This window comes from Lampetra planeri, chromosome 22 (genome assembly GCF_965212315.1).
Source record: "Lampetra planeri chromosome 22, kcLamPlan1.2.h2, whole genome shotgun sequence".
In the NCBI taxonomy this organism is placed as follows: Eukaryota; Metazoa; Chordata; class Hyperoartia; order Petromyzontiformes; family Petromyzontidae; genus Lampetra; species Lampetra planeri.
The window spans coordinates 12,919,569-12,937,166 of record NC_136128.1 but is presented as its reverse complement, the minus strand read 5'-3'; the positions used below and the strand labels follow the sequence as shown (position 1 = coordinate 12,937,166).

Here is a 17,598-nt window from a genome sequence, read left to right as displayed (position 1 = left end):
AGAAAATATTTAAAAGCTCTGTGGGCTTTTTCTGGTAAATAGAATAGTGTGGTGTTAGTTTAGGAGAGGGCATCCGTCTCTTTAAATCACGAGTATTCCACCAGTCTCATGACAGCTGTAATGAATGCATATTACCTGTCATGGTACCTGGATCAGAAACACGGACAAGAGCTGGAACACATGCTGTACAAGAGCACAACAGAGCACAAAGGGGCGAATGCCTGAGATAGCATTGAGAGAAAGAAAGAACAACAACGTGAAATAGAGAACATATGTTTCATGAGGTTACAAACGTAAATAATATCGACGGTTAAGCGAAGGATCTGAGCACGGGCAGAACGCGCCGCTAGATTGTTAGCCGGGTCGGTGAGAATAAAAGAAGGGGCAGCAAGAGACGGGAACGCACCACAGAGGACGTGCACAGTGAGAGACGGAGCGACGAAGTTGGGTCGCGTGCAGGTGACTTGTTACATCGCGGGACCGTGTAAAATGGTGACGGGTTGGGGTCAGTCTTTATCTAGTAGCGGATTGATCATGCCTGGTGATGACAATTAATCGAAAGGCGTAGAGCAAATACATATGACCTTTCTCGTGACAAATTTTAGTCCCACTCACGTGTGTTGGTTACTGCAGACATGACCACACTCTGCTGACGAGGCTCAGAGAAATCGAGACCAACGTAGGGATTGACTGCTTCAACACATTCTGCTGGAAAATATGCATCGGTTCAGAAGACCAACAGGTCGTTGGACTCACATATTCGTTTAATACATAAGCTCTCACGACCAATATCATCCATAATCGATGTTTTTTGGTTAGATCGCATAAATGCACACCGGAGTGCTCGATGGGCAACGACTTGGCAAGTTCTGTTCACGTGACAGACCTTGCTCATTGACTGTGTCGGGTGTTTGCGGGTTTAACTACACGTTCTTATTTAGGCGATCTAACCCCAAAAAACTCTTATGGATAACATATTCGCGTTTCATTTTTAACGGAGTGAATTAGAACTTTGCCTCATACTATTTACAGACCTCTTTGACTGACCACTGCTGAATAAGGGCTTCCCCACATCATTGCCGTTGTGTGGGGAGGGGGTTTACGTGACCGTACTTCAGCACGCGGGGTTGGTGAAGGTGGGGAGCATCGACGCGGGGCCATAGAGCGTACAGTACAACAATGGGTGCGGCTGAGCAGCGCTCTGCTGAAAAATAAGAATAGGTTTTACCCTGTGTGGCAATACAAGAGGGAACCGCTGAAGGACAACGGTAGATGGTCTCGCACAATGTGGTACCAGGATGATGGGTTGAGCAGGGCTCGCCGATATGTTCAGAATATTCAAATCATGTCCGGATTGCGATGGGGCACCGCGCGTTCTGCAATCGGAAGCGCTGACCAAAGGGGAACTGAGGTTGAGTGATACCGCAGAGGATATGTGTTTACCACGCTGTCAAGGCCACGGTCAGATCGTCCTCGCCATCGTGGCCATGCTCATCAGTCGCGAAGCTATAGAGTGTGCAGGTAGCACAACTACACTATCAAATAAAATTAAAATTCAATGCAGCATTCGCCAAGAAAACATTCCCAAAAGGAACAAATATACATGTAATAGGCGATGCTTCGGGCAATGGTACTATGAAAATGGAAAACCTTGAAAAGAGAGATGATGTACTATTACCCAACCATCACCACCACCACTGTTGTCCGCTGTCGTCACAACTGGGCTGGGTAGGGCTCTCAATTCTCACCCCCTCCATTTCTCCCCACAGCTGCTGATGATAGATTTATATATATACAGGGTGGAATAAAAGTCAAGACACATAGGGTTATTATATTTATTTTAACAAATCACATAGGGTTATATAATTTATTTCAACAAATGTTCAAACCGACTACCAATTGACATGAATGCATGCATTTTTGAAATTAATTTAGGACTTTTTAAGATTACAGCTGCCCGCTTCACCATACATACATACTAAGTGAACACATTGATCTTTAGGCAATTTACTTTCCATTTTTAAATGTCACCTGTAAGGGAAGGAGAACACATTTATATTAAACATTGGAAGAAATAGAATATTAATTGAAATCATAAACAATTAAAATGTTCTAATGCCAGTGTTAAAATAAATGAAATAACCCTATTGTTAACCCTATTTAATTTGTTTATATTTCCTTTACTGTCAGTGTTCTTGATGAATGCGTTGAGTGCTTGTGAATGACCACGATGCTCCTCGTCACCTCGCGTGAGCTGCGTGAGCTGTGGTGGTGGTGGTGGGAGCTCGTGGATGGGCCTCACGCAGGCGGTAATCTGTGCGCGTCAACATGACTGCACATGTGTGGACAGGCTTGCTAACTTATCGAGTTGGCGAGTACAATTGTTTACATGCCTGATAATTTGTATATTTTAAAGTATTTCCCCGTTAAGTGTTTTACATTTTCATACATATTAACAGCCTATTAACCATATACAAGTTAACTAGTAAATAGGTAACTTCATATGGCAATTTAAAAACCGGAAGTCTGGAAACATTAAAATGTAAATCACTTCAGACCCCATGGTCTAAACAAGCGCATTCTCCAACTCCTTTCATACCTTTGGTATCTCTACCAGCCTCTCTATTCACGTGCTACGAAGAAGGGCCATTGCCCGAAACGTCGCCTATTCTATATTTGTTTTTCTTTTATTGGCACGGGACGTGTTGAGTTTGTTCATTGGGCTTGTGCACCACTGCCAAAGCATCATCATTGCCACATAAGTCGTTTAATTAGATATCACACGTGCTGCTATTCACGAATGTTTGGAGCTTGTTGTATATACCTATCAGTTACGTGGAAAAAATAGTTACTAGATTAATTTAATGAGTGAATTTAACAATGTTATTAGAACGATGAGAACGATCAGCTTTACATATTATAAGTATTTGAAGGAGAGCTGAAATTTGGCGCCTTATTTTGACACGAATCTGGGCACCCCTTGATCCACTTGGGGGACCTCAGCTCTTGCTTGGGTTGCCGATGGCTGGCGCTGCCATCTCTGTGCATGCGACAATTAATTGCAAGAAGGCGAGGTAACTGGTTTACAACAGCTACCAAGGGGCGTTGGCTTTTGGAAAAGAGGCAAAGCAGAGAAAATTTTACGACGGGAGATTGCGCAACCCCCCACCTCACCCTGTTACGTGACGTAACAGACCTGGACTGGCTGCCCGTTTAAATTCTCCCACCCCCCGAGCCACCACCGCCGCTCTATATAAACAGGAAACAGCGGGAGGCGAGTTCACCTTTGCACACCGCGAGGCGCGCATCTGTCCACAGCTCTGCTTGCTCCGCAAGGACTCAGCCAGGACAGAGGCTCCAACCGTTCCCCTGAAGGCTCCGCGGTGAGATAAGTCGCTGATGAAGCGGGTGGTGGTGCTACGGGGAGACGAAGCCTGAATACGCCCGATCTCGGAAGCTAAGCAGCGGTTGGAAGGGCACAACAAGTAACAGGTGGTAGAGGTGGCTTCTGGGATGGGATGCTATCTGGTTGCGCAAGCGGGCAGTGAAGCAATATCATTGTTGTACTGTGCTTCTACGCTCTCGAGTCTCTATTTGCCTTCCCCCCTTCACCAACCATGCCCTGACCAGCGTGGTGAAGTACGGTCAACGATTTGTTCCATTGTTGCTGGAGGAGGTGGAGGAGGAGGGGAGAATCTCGGGGCGTTTTCTGCCAAATTCGTTGCACGGCAAGGACCTCTCGCGAGGATGGGAATGCGGCTAAAGTCGGTGCCAAGTCGCCTTGCGCGTGGAATGTGTGGCACGGATCGAGCGTGGTCACAGTGGCCAGCCCGTCTGCGGAGAGACTGTCAAGTTAGACTTCAGCGAGAGAGATGAATTATTATTGATTGTGCTTTGCGCGCGCGCGCGTGTGAAAACCTTACCGGTGAAGATTGTGCTCTGGAGATGGTTATTTTGTGCCGCTATCACGTGATGAGATATAGAAACTCGAAAAGAACATCCTGGTAATGAACAGTTTTTACTGACGAGCGATGGCTGTCGAGGCAGAGGAGCGGTGAGAGCCCAGGCGCTCGACAGACCGCACTGCGCCTTTCCCTGCGTCGCTCTGCCCGTGCCGGCGTGCCTACTCGGTCTGTGCGTATTGGTGTCTCTTGTGTGTGAGCGAGATCGTCCGCCTTTGTACATCCATCTCATTACGTAAGTTGAACTTCTTTCGCACATTACGTAGTCAACCGTGTTCATCGGAGATGCGTCTGTGTGTGTCTCCGTCTGTAGATCTATGTATTTGTACAAGTCTCCTCTTATTTTAATGTATACAGTGCCTTGGCCAAGGCGCTGCACAACGATGAGCTCTGTCTGCAGCAGGACAGTGTGGTGAGATGCGTCGATGGGAGGGGTGTTAGTACATAGATGTGGTGATGTGTGACATAGACGATGATGAAAGTGACAATGAGTGTTCAACGACGGGTGAGTAATGGATGGGGGCCGTCCATAAATGACGTCACGCACCGAGGGGGGGGGGGGGTCAGACATTTGAGAAATGTGGCGTCGCATCAAAATGCGCAACTTTAAATACATATTAATTAAATATAATTGTTATAACAACACTAATTTTGATTAATTTTCATTAAAGATTTGATTATTTACATTTACTAAGGTCACCTTTTATTTATTCCATGAAGGAGCATTTTGCTTCTCCATGGGAGAATGGAGAAGCATAAATTTTGTAAAATGTTTTAATGATTATTAAACTTATCTATTGTAATGATTCTACTGGGGCTTTTCATTCCGTGAAATGAATATGTGATTGTTATAATTGTACTCTCCATTTTTCTTCGTTCTACTACAAAGTTTCAAGTATTTTTGTATAGTTATAATTACTTTTAATATTTTATAATTATAAGAGAATTTCAATATAATATTCTGAACATCTGCAGTTTTAGTTAGACGTTGAATATTTTCAAGTAAATTTTATGCAAAATTTCAGCTTTCCAACGCCTCCTTTTTAATATTTTCTCCTACATCAGAGTGCAACGCCACATTAAATACGCACTACAATGACAATAGTTTAAAGCGATTTGAAGCAAGTTTTATTTTCAAAATGAAATATAGTTTTGGGGGGGGGGCAGAGCTTTGTGACGTCATATTTGAGGGGGGGGGGGGTCCTGACTTTTTGTGACGCCGTGTGACGAGGGGGGTCAAAAATCGGCCAAAATCGCGTGACGTCATTTATGGACGTTCGCCATGGGTAGGGACGTTGGGAAATGGGATGGAGTTGGTGATGGAAGGGAGGGGCTGTGGGCGCGTGTCTGTCTCGAGTGGGAGGTGGTGGCGGAGTGGGTAGCGTGCTGCGCTACGAACCCGGCGACCCGAGTTCGATTCCTGCTCACGACCAACGACAGTGGCGAATATTTGAACTGGTCCTGGGCCTCCACTAGGTCGACTGCCTCAAATGCGTACCTGGTGTGGAGCGTGAATATCACCACTAGGGAGACAAAGGCGGCCGGGCGTGGTGCTGGCCCCCCACCCCCTCGTGTGCCGTGCCGGCTCGCTAACAGCACTTGTCCCAACAGTCGATTAAGGATATGCGGGGAGTCTTTGTCGTCTCTCCCTGTGTGTCGCGTCTCACTCCGTGTCCGTCTCCGTGTTGTCGATCTAGGCACTCGAGATGCGTCTCTTCTTCCTGCTGACGCTTTCGGTCGCCGTGGCCAATGGGTGAGACCTCCACCTCGTCACCTCACACCATCTCGTCATCCACACCTCACTCCTCATCTACTCCTCCTCTTGCCAGTGCATGCAAACTTGTCGGCATTGCCAAGGCACGGATGGGAGGCGACCCTTTAACCTGTGACCTGATCATTGAAGTCTGTGGCAGATCCAAGCTGGGGGAGTGGGGGGGGAAGCAATTGCCGCCCCCTGAGACCCCAAAATATAATTAATAAGAATTAATTTTAATATAGCATCGTTAACGCGACTGCGTATCACAACGCTGTAAAAGACAATGGTGCAAATATATATTGTCCCTCGCAAGACCCAGAGCACACCCAAACCAATGTCAACTCAATGAAATGCTGCAGTAAACATTTTCTTAAAATTGGGACAAAAATAGTGGAAGGGATTTAATTTGGTGAATATGGAGTGGGAGCGCATTCCACTCTTGAGATTTACCAGAGAAAATAGATTGGCTGTGTTTGTATTATTGTTGTTAATGCAGGGGCCTGTTTTAAAACCGTTGACAAATGTGGGGCGACTACCCCTCTTGAAGCATCGAGATCCACCTGTGGTTGAGGAGTATAAATCCGTGCGTTAATCGCCGCTCGCGAACTCTGCCAATTGCGCCCGTCCCCGCCAGCACATACCTCGTCACCTACCCGCGCAAGTGGAGCAGCGGCGACTTCACGATGGCCGTCTCCCTGCTGCGGATCAACGGCAGCCAGACCCAAGCGGACGTGACCCTGCAGCTTCAGCCCAACGGCACCCGCAAGGAGCTTAGCGGCCTGCGCGTGGGTAAGCGACTGCCTGACCCCTCATCGGCGGGCGACCCTGGCACGCAAACCCTCCAGCGACACGTGCACCGTGGTCGTGGGGCATTATTCACACCGCGCCTGCCACGCGGAACAGGTCGAGGTGGGTGGCTGGTAACTCCCCACCACCGGGGTGAAGGCCTCCCCAAATATCTTCCCAATCCCCTCTTTTTTTTCTGCTTCTCCTCCCTACTCTTGGTCTCTGCTCCAACGGAATTCGTTTCCTCTCTCATCTCTCGCCAGCTGTTCTCTTGGGGAGTGCTACCCAATTGCACTCGATTTCATTGGCATTAACAACAGCAGCATCTGTGAGCCCTGTTTGTTTCCCTAATGCTTGCAGACCATTTACGATGCTCCTAAACATTGCACTTTAGACAAGACGGTATATAAAAAATACGTAAAATACGTAAAATATGTAAGCTGTGTGTGGAACTCTTCCTTTATTGATTGCGCACATTCCAGTGGTGCAGGGAGTAACGTGGCGATTTGTCTCCTCAGGTTCAACCAGAACGGTGACCTTCAGTGAGGTGAGTTTTCTCTTCACATTCCACCCTCCTCGAGAGCGTGAGACGTGGTCCTTGGGGGGACCACGGCGGGATGTTCTCCTCGGAGCGTGACCAACGATGGGCCTCTTGCCCTCCTCGCTCAGGACAAACAAAAAAAACAATCCTCAGAACTACTTACGAGATGCCCCGATGTGCCCTGGGTCAGCCACATCGTGAGGCTGTGCACCTTGAGACTGCCATGTTTCGTCTGAAATATTTGTGTTTGGGCACCGTTTTCAATTTTCTTCTGTAATGCGGTTGTTCTTGCGCTGAAGTCTGTTTGGCATCATTGCTATATTTGTTTTTACTTTACTGCTTTTGTCATTGTGGTGATCCAGGTCACGCTTGCAAATGAGACTCCTATTTTGGTCTCTTGTGGCCACACCTTAAACAAATAAAGAGGAAGCTTAAATAGCAGGTTGGGGCTGCTTTTGAAAATTGTATCTGAAGGAGGAGTCACGTGGCCGCTGCAGGAGCTCCACTGAGAGATGGAGGAGGAGAGACGGGAAGAAGAGAGACGGAGGAGGTTCTAATGACATGGCCGCTATCGACGTCGCGCGGTTGCGCAGCACGCACGAGGGCCCCCTGCTGCTTCCCGTGACCCCTCCGTGCGTTCTCGCTTGCGCAGGCCGAGATCCTGACAGGTAACACCAGAGACTACGACATAACCGTCACAGGCAAGGCCGACGGCGGCGAGCTTTTCTTCACGCGGCTGCGCGGCCATGTGGCCCCACGGGACGTAGGCATCTTGGTGCAGTTGGAGCGCCTGGTCTACGCGCCGGGCGACGTGGTGCACTTCCAAGTGATCGGCTTCCACTGGAACCTCTTGCCCTACCACGGTTCTTTCAACGTCTCCGTGTGGGTACGTGCACCTGAGTGTGCGTCTGCATGTGTGCGCGCCGCGCTACGAACCCAGGGAGCGGAGTTTGATTGTTGTTCAACACTCACATTGGTGACGAATGTCCTAACCGGCCAAGGGCCTCCCCTAAGTCAACTCGACCTTAAATGAATACCTGGCGCTGGGTATGAGCCTGACCACTGGGGAGAGAAAGGAGGCAAGGTGTGGAGCTAGCCACACAGACCCCTCGTGTGCCGTGCCGGCCTTCGTAGGTGCTCGTTAACAGCCCTAAAAGTCTGTTAAGGCTATACGGGGGATCTTTTTCTTTGCAGAACCCAGTGATGTTGCTGGTGCAGTCGTGGAAGGACGTGCAAGCAAAGAACGGCGCCATCTCCCTGCGCTTCCCTCTGTCCGTGCAGGCGAAAGAAGACCAATGGAGAATACACGTGCAGGCCGAGGCGAGTGTCAGGGGTGGGGGTGGCACGGTCAGTGGAATAGCAGTGGGGGAGGGGGCAGCACATATGTGCGCTGCTAATGACGAGGTTGTCCCAATGCTAATAACTTATTTTTCCATTGCACAATCGAGTCGTGCTGAGCCAGTCTAGCACTGCTCAGGAGCCTTTGGGTTATTTCTCCACTGCAGAGGTGGAGCCGGGCCGCTGTCGTCGCGTGCGGTGAACGAGTGGAGACTTGCGCAGATGACGCTTTGTCTTTGTAACGGTGGTGATCCATCCGATGGCAGCGTTCTCGCCTCCTGGGTTGATAGTGCGATGAGCGGATCGCACTTCAGAAAGTTCACGAGGGTGCAGCGTGGTTTGCTTGAATAGATTTAAAGACGATGTTGTGTGACGCCGTTTTTGTTGTTTTTGTCTGTGTGTAGAGGTTCCAGACTGATGTCCAGTTCACAGTTAACAACAACGGTAAGTGCTGATCGCAGTTCACTCAACTCAAATCAAATCGGGAGTGCGTTTTGGTGTTTGCTCCATTCTTATAGTCAGTCCCTCCAGAAAAACGCGATTATGCGATCGCAAGATTTCACGCAAAATCAGCCAAAGTCCGCATATTTATGCGGGGGGCGCGTTTTTTCAAATACGCCGCACTTTCGCCGCATAAATTGCAGATTTCCGCGCGCAAAATATGCGGGCTTGCATGATTTCATAATCCACGCATTTTCGTTGCAAAAAGTCACATATATCTTAGCAGAAAGTTGAAAAATGTTGCGTTTACTTCACACAAGCGCAGTCATTTCCCCTGTTGCCATGGGAACGTTATGAAGTGACGTCACTCATTACGCGACATCATTGAAAAGCTGCAAACCCCGCGATGCCAATGAAACCATGATGAAGCCCGCAAATCTTTCTCATTTGCCAACAAACATAAGCGCAAAAGACCGCGCTAAGCAGTTCCCCAGTGTGTTACATGACAGTGGAGGCAAATTATTTTGCATAGCTACCTCTGTAAAACAGGAAGCACACATTTTATTTTTTAATATTTTATTTAGTCATTTTTACAGAAGTTGTAGCATATTCATTTTGTAAAGCTACAGAACTTGTTCGACTCAATGTTTTGTAAGTTTGAGCCATCTGTTTGTTAAGGTCTGAAATAAAACAAGATGAGAACTTAAATATTCCCAGCACTTTCTGTGATGTAGTATGCTTGCTTATCATAGGAAGTAATAAGAAATGACTCTTTACATTAAAGTAGTAGCCTAGTGAATAGGGTGTTGGGGGAATCACTTTTTTTTCTCTTTTTCATCAAACCGCAGTTTTTGCAAGTTCCCGCAATTTTTGCAAGTTCCCGCAATTTAATCGCATAAAATTGCATAAATATCCCGCATATTCCATCGCATTTTTTAAGAAAACGTGCCGCATAATCAACGATTTTTGCCCGCAACAATCACCAAAAAACTCCGCGTTTTTCTGGAGGGACTGTATAGTGCAAGGCGATCATCACACTGCTGTGTTTCACAATGTGTAATCCCAATTTTGCGGATAAATTTGACAAATGTGGACCATGATGCGGGCGCACAATCATCTATTCTTCTTTGCATATCAGTGGTCCTCAATGTCCATTGTGAAGCAGACTGCACGTAGCTTTCTAAGGTGAATACATCCACAGTATTAACCAGTGCTACCGGCTGGACTTGAACTGCAAACCTATGTTAAGAGTCAAACGATTTAGGTTCCAAAGCCGAGGATTATACCCGTGTCATGTAACAAGTACTAGCGCCATCGATTGGTAGAGATAGTTCTGTTTTTAATGAATCCGTTCTGAGGTCTCTGATTTTTATTTGCCGTGAACCATTGCTGTGTGCTTTTGATGGATGTCATTGTTTGCTATGATTGGTCCTGAGATCCACGACAACATCTTTTGCGATACACGTAATGGCCACCACTGTTCGAGAGCAACAGCAACGCTCGATCACCGTCGCCCCTTTCGTGACAAACCTGCGGCATTCGTACCACGACCACCACCACGTTCGCATGTGCACGCGCGATGTAATTCCGAATCGTGATTGTGAACCGCTTGCGAAGCGTGTGTCTGTCGCGGTGGCAACCGACCCAGTTGACCACTCCAGGCGGACCAGAGTCGAACTTGCCAGCTGCCGCCCGCATTTGGGAGCGATCATGGAGCTCTCAGCCGCGGTGTCATCCCCCCCCCCCCACCTTTGTCCACCGAGCAGCTCACAGCACCAACGAGTTGATCGTCGAGCTCCCCAGCTACTTCTCCCTCGATGGCAGCGATGATGCTTCTGTGACGATAACTGCAAGGTGAGGGCGAGTGCTGATTTTACACCCCGCACCAGGTTCTCATTTGAGGCCGAGTCATCCTAGAGGAGGTCTAGGACTGGGGTTGGAGGGTGGGGGGTCAGAGGGGGCTGGACACGATGCAGCAATTGTAACCACGAGGTGATGAGCGTCGCGGTTGTTCCCCGTACACACACTGCAATGGGAGCCAGAGCTGGGCGCACGGCCAGACGTGAGCAGTACGCGTCGCTAGGCATCCTCTTTAACTTGTAACATTTGTGCGGATTTTGCGACACGCTGGCTGTGTCGTAGCCCCATATGTTCTGTAAGGTCGCACCACTGCGTTCATTCTAAAAGTAGCTGTCGCGTGCAGGAGCCGAGGTCGGCCTTGGCAAGGCATCGCACAAGTCACCGTCGGCACGGTTTTCATAGAAGCACCCATCAGGATGAACGTAACGGTATGTGACACGTCACGTTTGCACCGTGTACATCTGCGCGCTCTGTCTGTGGTATGTGCTTGTCCATATGTTGAATCGCTGCACTGGCTTCCTGTTAAGTTCAATATTTAAATTTTTTTTGAAGTAATTTCAAGGCTCGACTCTGTATTGCACCTTTATATTTACAGAAACCATTGACATATTTGTGCTCCGCACTTTGAGATCCGTGAGTGAACTCTTGGTGTTTCCTATAATTTGAAGTAAAACTGAGTTGTGCGGCTCCCTGCCTCGGGAACTCTACTCGGAGTCATCGGGAACGCTGGCACAGTCAAATATTTTGAAATGAAGTTGAAACACACGTGTGGAGTTAGCCCAGTGAGGTTGTAAAGTTCACAAATGTGCTTGATCAAGGATTGCCACCCATCCCACTGACCAAACCTGGAGAGACATCTCAATCAACGCTTGACTGTGATAAATTTCAATACAACAAGAGTACCGGATCTTGGTACAAACTAATTCCTGCTGCCTGAACTGTCTGCATCAAACCTGGATAGGTTGCAACCCGATCATGATCCCCCAACCCTTCCCCTAAATCACTGTGGTATTCAGTGGCGTGGCTATCGAGTTTACAGGCGGGGGACAGGGGGGTGAGGGGAACCACATGATGTTTTAGGATTCCCGATAACACGACGTTTTTAGTTGCAGATTTCTGGAACGACAAACTTCACCATCAGACGTAATGACATCCTGACCCTGCTCAACAATTATCCGTGGAATCAGGAGGGTCGTAGAGAATTGGATGTCACCGTTGAGGTCAAGGATGACCAGACAGGTAGGGCCGGGGCCTGTTGTTCAACGCGATTCAAACCTGACCCCTGACCTCTGACCCCTGACCCATGCGTTTCCCCTCATCTTTTGGGACCCTCATCTGGAAAGATATGTATGTTGTACTCTCGCACTGTACATAGCCAACCGTGCTAATTTACTTGGGTGTAATGCTCTTGTGGGAACGACTGAAGAGTAGACGTGGGCCGGAACGTCGTCTCGCAAAGAGCGCACGCCTAGTGTGCCGTCGTATACTTTGCTGGCACAAAGCACTCCCAAGGAAGGACGTGTGGACCTCTTTTACACGAACACAATAACTTGAACGCAACATGACGCACACTCCTTACTAACACCAAACACACGGTACACAACATACAACACTTGCAAGACGAACACCAAACACACGGCGTACAACATACAACACTCACACGACTAACACCAAACACACGGCGTACAACATACAACACTCACACGACTAACACCAAACACACGGCGTACAACATACAACACTCACACGACTAACACCAAACACCCGGCGTACAACATACAACACTCGCACGACTAACACCAAACACACGGCGTACAACATACAACACTCACACGACTAACACCAAACACACGGTACACAACATACAACACTCACACGACTAACACCAAGCACACGGCGTACAACATACAACACTCGCACGACTAACACGAAACACACGGCGCACAACATACAACACTCGCACGACTAACACCAAACACACGGCGTACAACATACAACTTCTGGTGCCCTGGTGGCACACGTCACCTCTCACCGGTTCCGTTTGATCTCCCGGCACGGCAGTAAAACATTTGGCATGTTGCTAAAAAAAAAAAACCCTCCACCTACTTCCATTCATGAGTATAAATAGGTACACCGCAGTTAGGGGGCAGGCCACATGCCACGTGTGGTGTGGTAAAGTGTAGATCTTCTAAAACATCTGACTACCATGAGAGAGTAAGGGCATAACTCCTGATCCCGAGGGGCTGTCTGGAGCCGTGCAATCGAATGGGTGCGGCCCAGGTGCCTCCTGCAGAATCTTTGTTTAGCCTGCGGGAATCTGATTTATCTATGAAGCTGTTGTTCACGGGTGACTCGTTCCTGTCGAGATTAAGTTTCTCACTCTGACCTGATGAGCTTCTAAAAAGTGGACCGAGTTTATCACACCGAGTCATTGACCCCCCATGTGCGTGGCCTTCCCAAAGGCTTTGTTCTTTGACGACGATTCTGCATGATGGGTGTCCGTACCTTCTTCTGTTGTGCTGCATGTCTGTGACGCTACCCACTGCCTGGGGTGCTGCTTGGGGCTGTGCGGCGCCCAGGCAGCCGTGCGCTGCTTGCGTTTCTCTGGCGGGGGCTGTGTTGAAGTCCAGCCTCGACATCATTGCTTGCTTTCACCTTCGCTGCGCTAAACCAGCTTCTCTCGCTGTTTTTTAGTCTTTTCCTCTCCTTGGCCGATTATATTTTTGTGATTTACAGCATCTGAGCACTTTGTAGAAAGGTGTTTTATAAATGTAATGTATTAATTTATTTTGTCGTTGTGATTGACTCCTCTTCCTGTTCACTTTGTTTGTGGCTCCTAAGCCAGGACAGTCGTCCGCACAGACGGAATCCGCCTTGTACAACATAGAGTGCATCTCACCAATTTGGACGGCTCGCTTTTCAAGCCGGGTCTTCATTACCACAGTGAAGTAAGTGCATGACAAAATATTTTTACTTATTTTTTTTAGGTGGTCGGTCGATCAGAGGGCTGATACTAGACCAGATCCATAAAGCTAACTCCCCCGTGAAGCTGGGCTCAATTAGAGAGTTCTGTTACCTGTGTTGTTAAACCAGCTTCTCACAAGTAGTGAGTTGACCTTCTTAGCCTGGTCCCCAATGTGTGACATCCATTGGTGTTAGTTCTGGGTTTGGAGGGCAGCGTTCGACCTCCAATTTTTTACCAAGCTGGGTCCAGGTCAGAGATTTAGAGACTTGGTTCCCCTTTGTTGATTGGCTCTCAATCCCATCCTTTTCCCCATTTAGTGAATCTAACCGGATATACCCCACGCCCTTCTCCGTATCACGTGATCTCCCCTCCTGTCATTCTCCCTCTGTCTTGTGACACCCCCTCGTTAGCTTCTCCATTTGGCTTCCCAGACTTGGGATTCCCACACAGGGGGCTCACCCCTTGACTGTGTAACTCGGTCCCATACATTTGTTGTTGTTGTTGACAAGCGTACATGGCGTGTATATATGGAAAAAAGAGGCGCTGATTGCTTTAGGACCACAGTCACAGTGCATGACAAATGTCCGGTGTTTTCCAGATCGGTGTATCTCTTGCAGATGGCCAGCCACTCACGGCCCAGGATCTAGGCACAAAGCTCATGGTGACGGTAATTCAGGCCTCCACATTTGAGCCTATTGATGGGTGCCAGTTTCTCAACCAATCTTTGAACGACCAAAAAACTCAAAGAAATTACACGGTCCCTGCCAGCGGCGTCGTTTCTGTGGACGTACCGACGTCTCGCGACTCCATCATGCTCCTCGTGCAGGTAAAACCCATGGGTTCCGTCTTCTCCCACGTTTCACTCGAACGTCGCCCTGCCAAGCATTCTCCCTGCAGGTGCGGGACCCGGCTCGTCACCGAGCGCGGAGCCAAAGGCCCCACATGCTAAGTGGACGGCAACAAAGAGCACTTGAATAAACGTAATCTTAGATAAATAGTGTAACGCTATTTTCTGATTGAGCGAGATTATTTTGGAGGCTTGACGATGGGTGGGAATTCCAAAGTGGAGCGGTGCGAGGGGGAAGAAGCCGAGGGAGAGGAGTGAGGCGACCTGCAGTGTGGTGGTTGCGTGAGTGAGTTGTGGCGACCTGCAGTGTGGTGGTTGCGTGAGTGAGTTGTTGCAGTGTGGTGGTGCATTGGAGTGTGGATGAGGATGAAGGTGCGGGGAGTGCAGAACAGCAACGGATTTCACTGCGCGCCGGTCTTGGTACACATGCTGGCCAACGGGCCCAATTCAGGCTCAACCCGCTTACACGCAGTGCTGTGAGATCTTCTCGCAATGTCCCGCTCTTTTTGTATCTCAGGGGGCAAACCCAGCCCGGACGCCGCTGCTGCTGCTGCTGCTACTAACGGCGCGATGTCTGTGTGTTCATATGTCTCCGTGTCTGTGCGTGACTAGGCTCGATTTGGAGAGGTCAAATTTTGTCATTGGGTGCATATGGACAGGAATTCCCATCTCGGCCACAGCTTGGATATCACCGCCAATCAGTCCGTCGCCAGGGTGAGAACCTCCTGCCACGCGGTACCACACGGTGCCCTATGTTCCACGCAGTGCAGCCTCATGCCCGACTCGCAATACAGGTGAAAGGTGGGGCAACCCAAGTAGTGGGCAGAGCCAGCGTCGGGCCACTCCCTGTATTGGTGGGGCTAGTGCCCGAGTGGGTGTGGATATGTAAAATAGGTGGGGGGGGTGGGGGTTGTGCCTGAGGGAGGGGGCTGTCATTTCAGCAGTGTCCTGGCTGGGCCATCAAAACCGACGCGGGCTCTGTGGTGCTCCTGCCGCTGGGTTGAACCGGTGCGATGCCGGGAGCCAGGTGCTGCTCTGGCTTGGGTGGCGTCCCCTGTAACTGCAGGGTGGGTGTGTGCCGTGTCTCCAGGTTGGGATGCCGGTTGCCTTCACGGTGGAAACTCTGGATATCATCACAGAGGTGTCCTACCAGGTAACGCTTGCGCCCAACACGGCCATTACCACAGAAGGCACCAGCTAGAGCAGGGGCAGGGAGTCCGATGTGTCGCTGTGCAAGTCTACAGGCCTGTGCATGGATCTCTGTGTGCATCCTATATGTCTCCCTCTGCTCCCCTCCATACTCTATTGCCTCTCTCATCTCAGTCTACTCCCCTTCACGCACTTGTTGAAGACCTCGGAACAACCTTCGCACAGTGGGAGGTCACTGGTTCTCCTCTCCTGCCAATTCTCAGCAACTCCCTTCCCCCAGCCGTCTGTGCTGTTGACTCCCTGCCCCCGTTCCAGTCCAGGCTCCAGACCTCCTCTGCCTATTTCTGATCGCCCCCCCCCCCCCCTATTCTCTCGCTGTATAAAGAACGAGGCTCATGGGTTCTGGACGGTGCCTTGAGACGTAGTACTTGCGCTTGGACGCTGCTGCGTGCGCACGCCTTGCTTTTGCCTTGCACGGAAGAGAGGACTTTGGCGTAGAGCAGCGGCACCTGGCTTACGTCTCCGGGAGCGCGCGTTGTGAACGTAGCGCTCATTTGCCGAGTGGCGGACGTCCCCGCGTGCCAGGTGGTGTCGAGGGGCCAACTGGTGGAGGCTGGCACGGCGGCCATGCCGCGGTTCTTGCTGACGCCGACACGGGCCTGGGGCCCCATGGCCCACGTTATCGCGTACTACGCAGAGAGCAGCAACCTCATCGTCAACAACATGGTCTCGCTGCCAGTGCTGGGTTACCTCCTCAACGAGGTGAGTGCGAGCGTGGCGATGACAGGCGTCCCTCCCCCTCACGTTGCGGTCGGGCCGTGCGGCTCTCACGGTTTTTGACGATTCTCGCTACAAGGAGAGGCGTGGCGGGAACGATAGAGGGGAGGGATGTTTTATGACGCATTGTCCTCGTTTACTGGTTCGGAATTTCGAGTGCGAGGTTTGCGCGCGTTGGAAGTGGTGACGCACGTCGGTTCGATGAACCGTTTATGACCAAAGCTATCGCATTTATATCGGCCAAATGGAAGTGACCGAGAGTGGCATCACGTGTGTTTATTGAGTGACCGTCTTCCTGTACAGCAGTTGTGGTGTCTTGAGCGTGTGGCTAAAGCTACAAAAAGTCCCGGTTCACCTAGGACAGTCCCGGTAGTTTCGAAAAGTCTGTTTTATTTTTCATCCTGATATTTTTGAGTTGTTTGATTGTTTTGTCCCTGTTTTAACATTTCCTGGCCTCCTGCTCAACTGGTGATGCAGGAAAAGGGCGCTATCCGTGGGTGGAGCTGATGGGTGGGCAGGGCCTCTGGGCAGTAGGTGGAACAAACTCGAAGGATTGAGAAGGCCGCTCCCTGTGTGCGTGGAGCTTGTGGCCGAGTAGGCGTGGCTATACATAAGTAGGCGGTGCTGACGAAGGCAGAGGCTGACAGATGCTCGGCTGTCTTGGTTGATATTTGACAGCTTTATCTTTTTGACTTTGGTGAAGAGCCAGGGGTGTCGGCGGTGGTGGCGGTGCTGGTGGATGTGTGGCGCCGTGAACGTGTTTGTGCTCTTCTGACAGGTGAACGTGACCTGGAGCAGGGCCACGGCTATGCCTGGAGATAATGTGAGCCTGGAGGCGAGGGCCTCTGACCCCGGGTCGTTTGTGAGCGTTGCCGTGTCCCCGTACTCCGCTGACGGAAGGGCAAGTAACTTGGACATGGAGAATACGGTGAGCAATCGTCATCCATCCACTGTTGGCTGAAGGCCTTCCCAAGCCATTGCCATAAGTAATCCATCTAGCGCTTGCGCACGAGACTCTTTCATCGCTCCGTTCCTACGGTGGATGTCCTCTTGGGCGTTCCCTCCTCCGACTGCTGCTCGGTCGTTAGTCTTGGTCATCGGCCATTGTCATTTCGAGCAACGCTTTTGGCCGGACGTTTTCACAAATTCATATCTCTCCACGTAATATCAAGCATG

General features: G+C 49.8%; 1 protein-coding gene across 1 annotated transcript in view; it reads left to right on the top strand.

The window, feature by feature from the left end:
* Nucleotides 1-3,269: 3,269 nt before the first annotated feature.
* Nucleotides 3,270-17,598, top strand: part of LOC144725069 (CD109 antigen-like) — a 29,683-nt gene continuing 15,354 nt past the window's right edge. Inside the window, exons 1-16 of the mRNA XM_078604527.1 lie at nucleotides 3,270-3,383; nucleotides 5,660-5,715; nucleotides 6,353-6,507; nucleotides 7,023-7,051; nucleotides 7,698-7,931; nucleotides 8,240-8,365; nucleotides 8,788-8,827; nucleotides 10,591-10,678; nucleotides 11,028-11,112; nucleotides 11,791-11,923; nucleotides 13,526-13,632; nucleotides 14,248-14,475; nucleotides 15,109-15,210; nucleotides 15,587-15,649; nucleotides 16,231-16,407; nucleotides 17,201-17,350. Of these exons, the coding sequence (XP_078460653.1) occupies nucleotides 5,669-5,715; nucleotides 6,353-6,507; nucleotides 7,023-7,051; nucleotides 7,698-7,931; nucleotides 8,240-8,365; nucleotides 8,788-8,827; nucleotides 10,591-10,678; nucleotides 11,028-11,112; nucleotides 11,791-11,923; nucleotides 13,526-13,632; nucleotides 14,248-14,475; nucleotides 15,109-15,210; nucleotides 15,587-15,649; nucleotides 16,231-16,407; nucleotides 17,201-17,350 (1,764 nt within the window). The 5' untranslated portion in view covers nucleotides 3,270-3,383; nucleotides 5,660-5,668. The remainder of the gene's footprint in view (nucleotides 3,384-5,659; nucleotides 5,716-6,352; nucleotides 6,508-7,022; nucleotides 7,052-7,697; nucleotides 7,932-8,239; nucleotides 8,366-8,787; nucleotides 8,828-10,590; nucleotides 10,679-11,027; nucleotides 11,113-11,790; nucleotides 11,924-13,525; nucleotides 13,633-14,247; nucleotides 14,476-15,108; nucleotides 15,211-15,586; nucleotides 15,650-16,230; nucleotides 16,408-17,200; nucleotides 17,351-17,598) is intronic.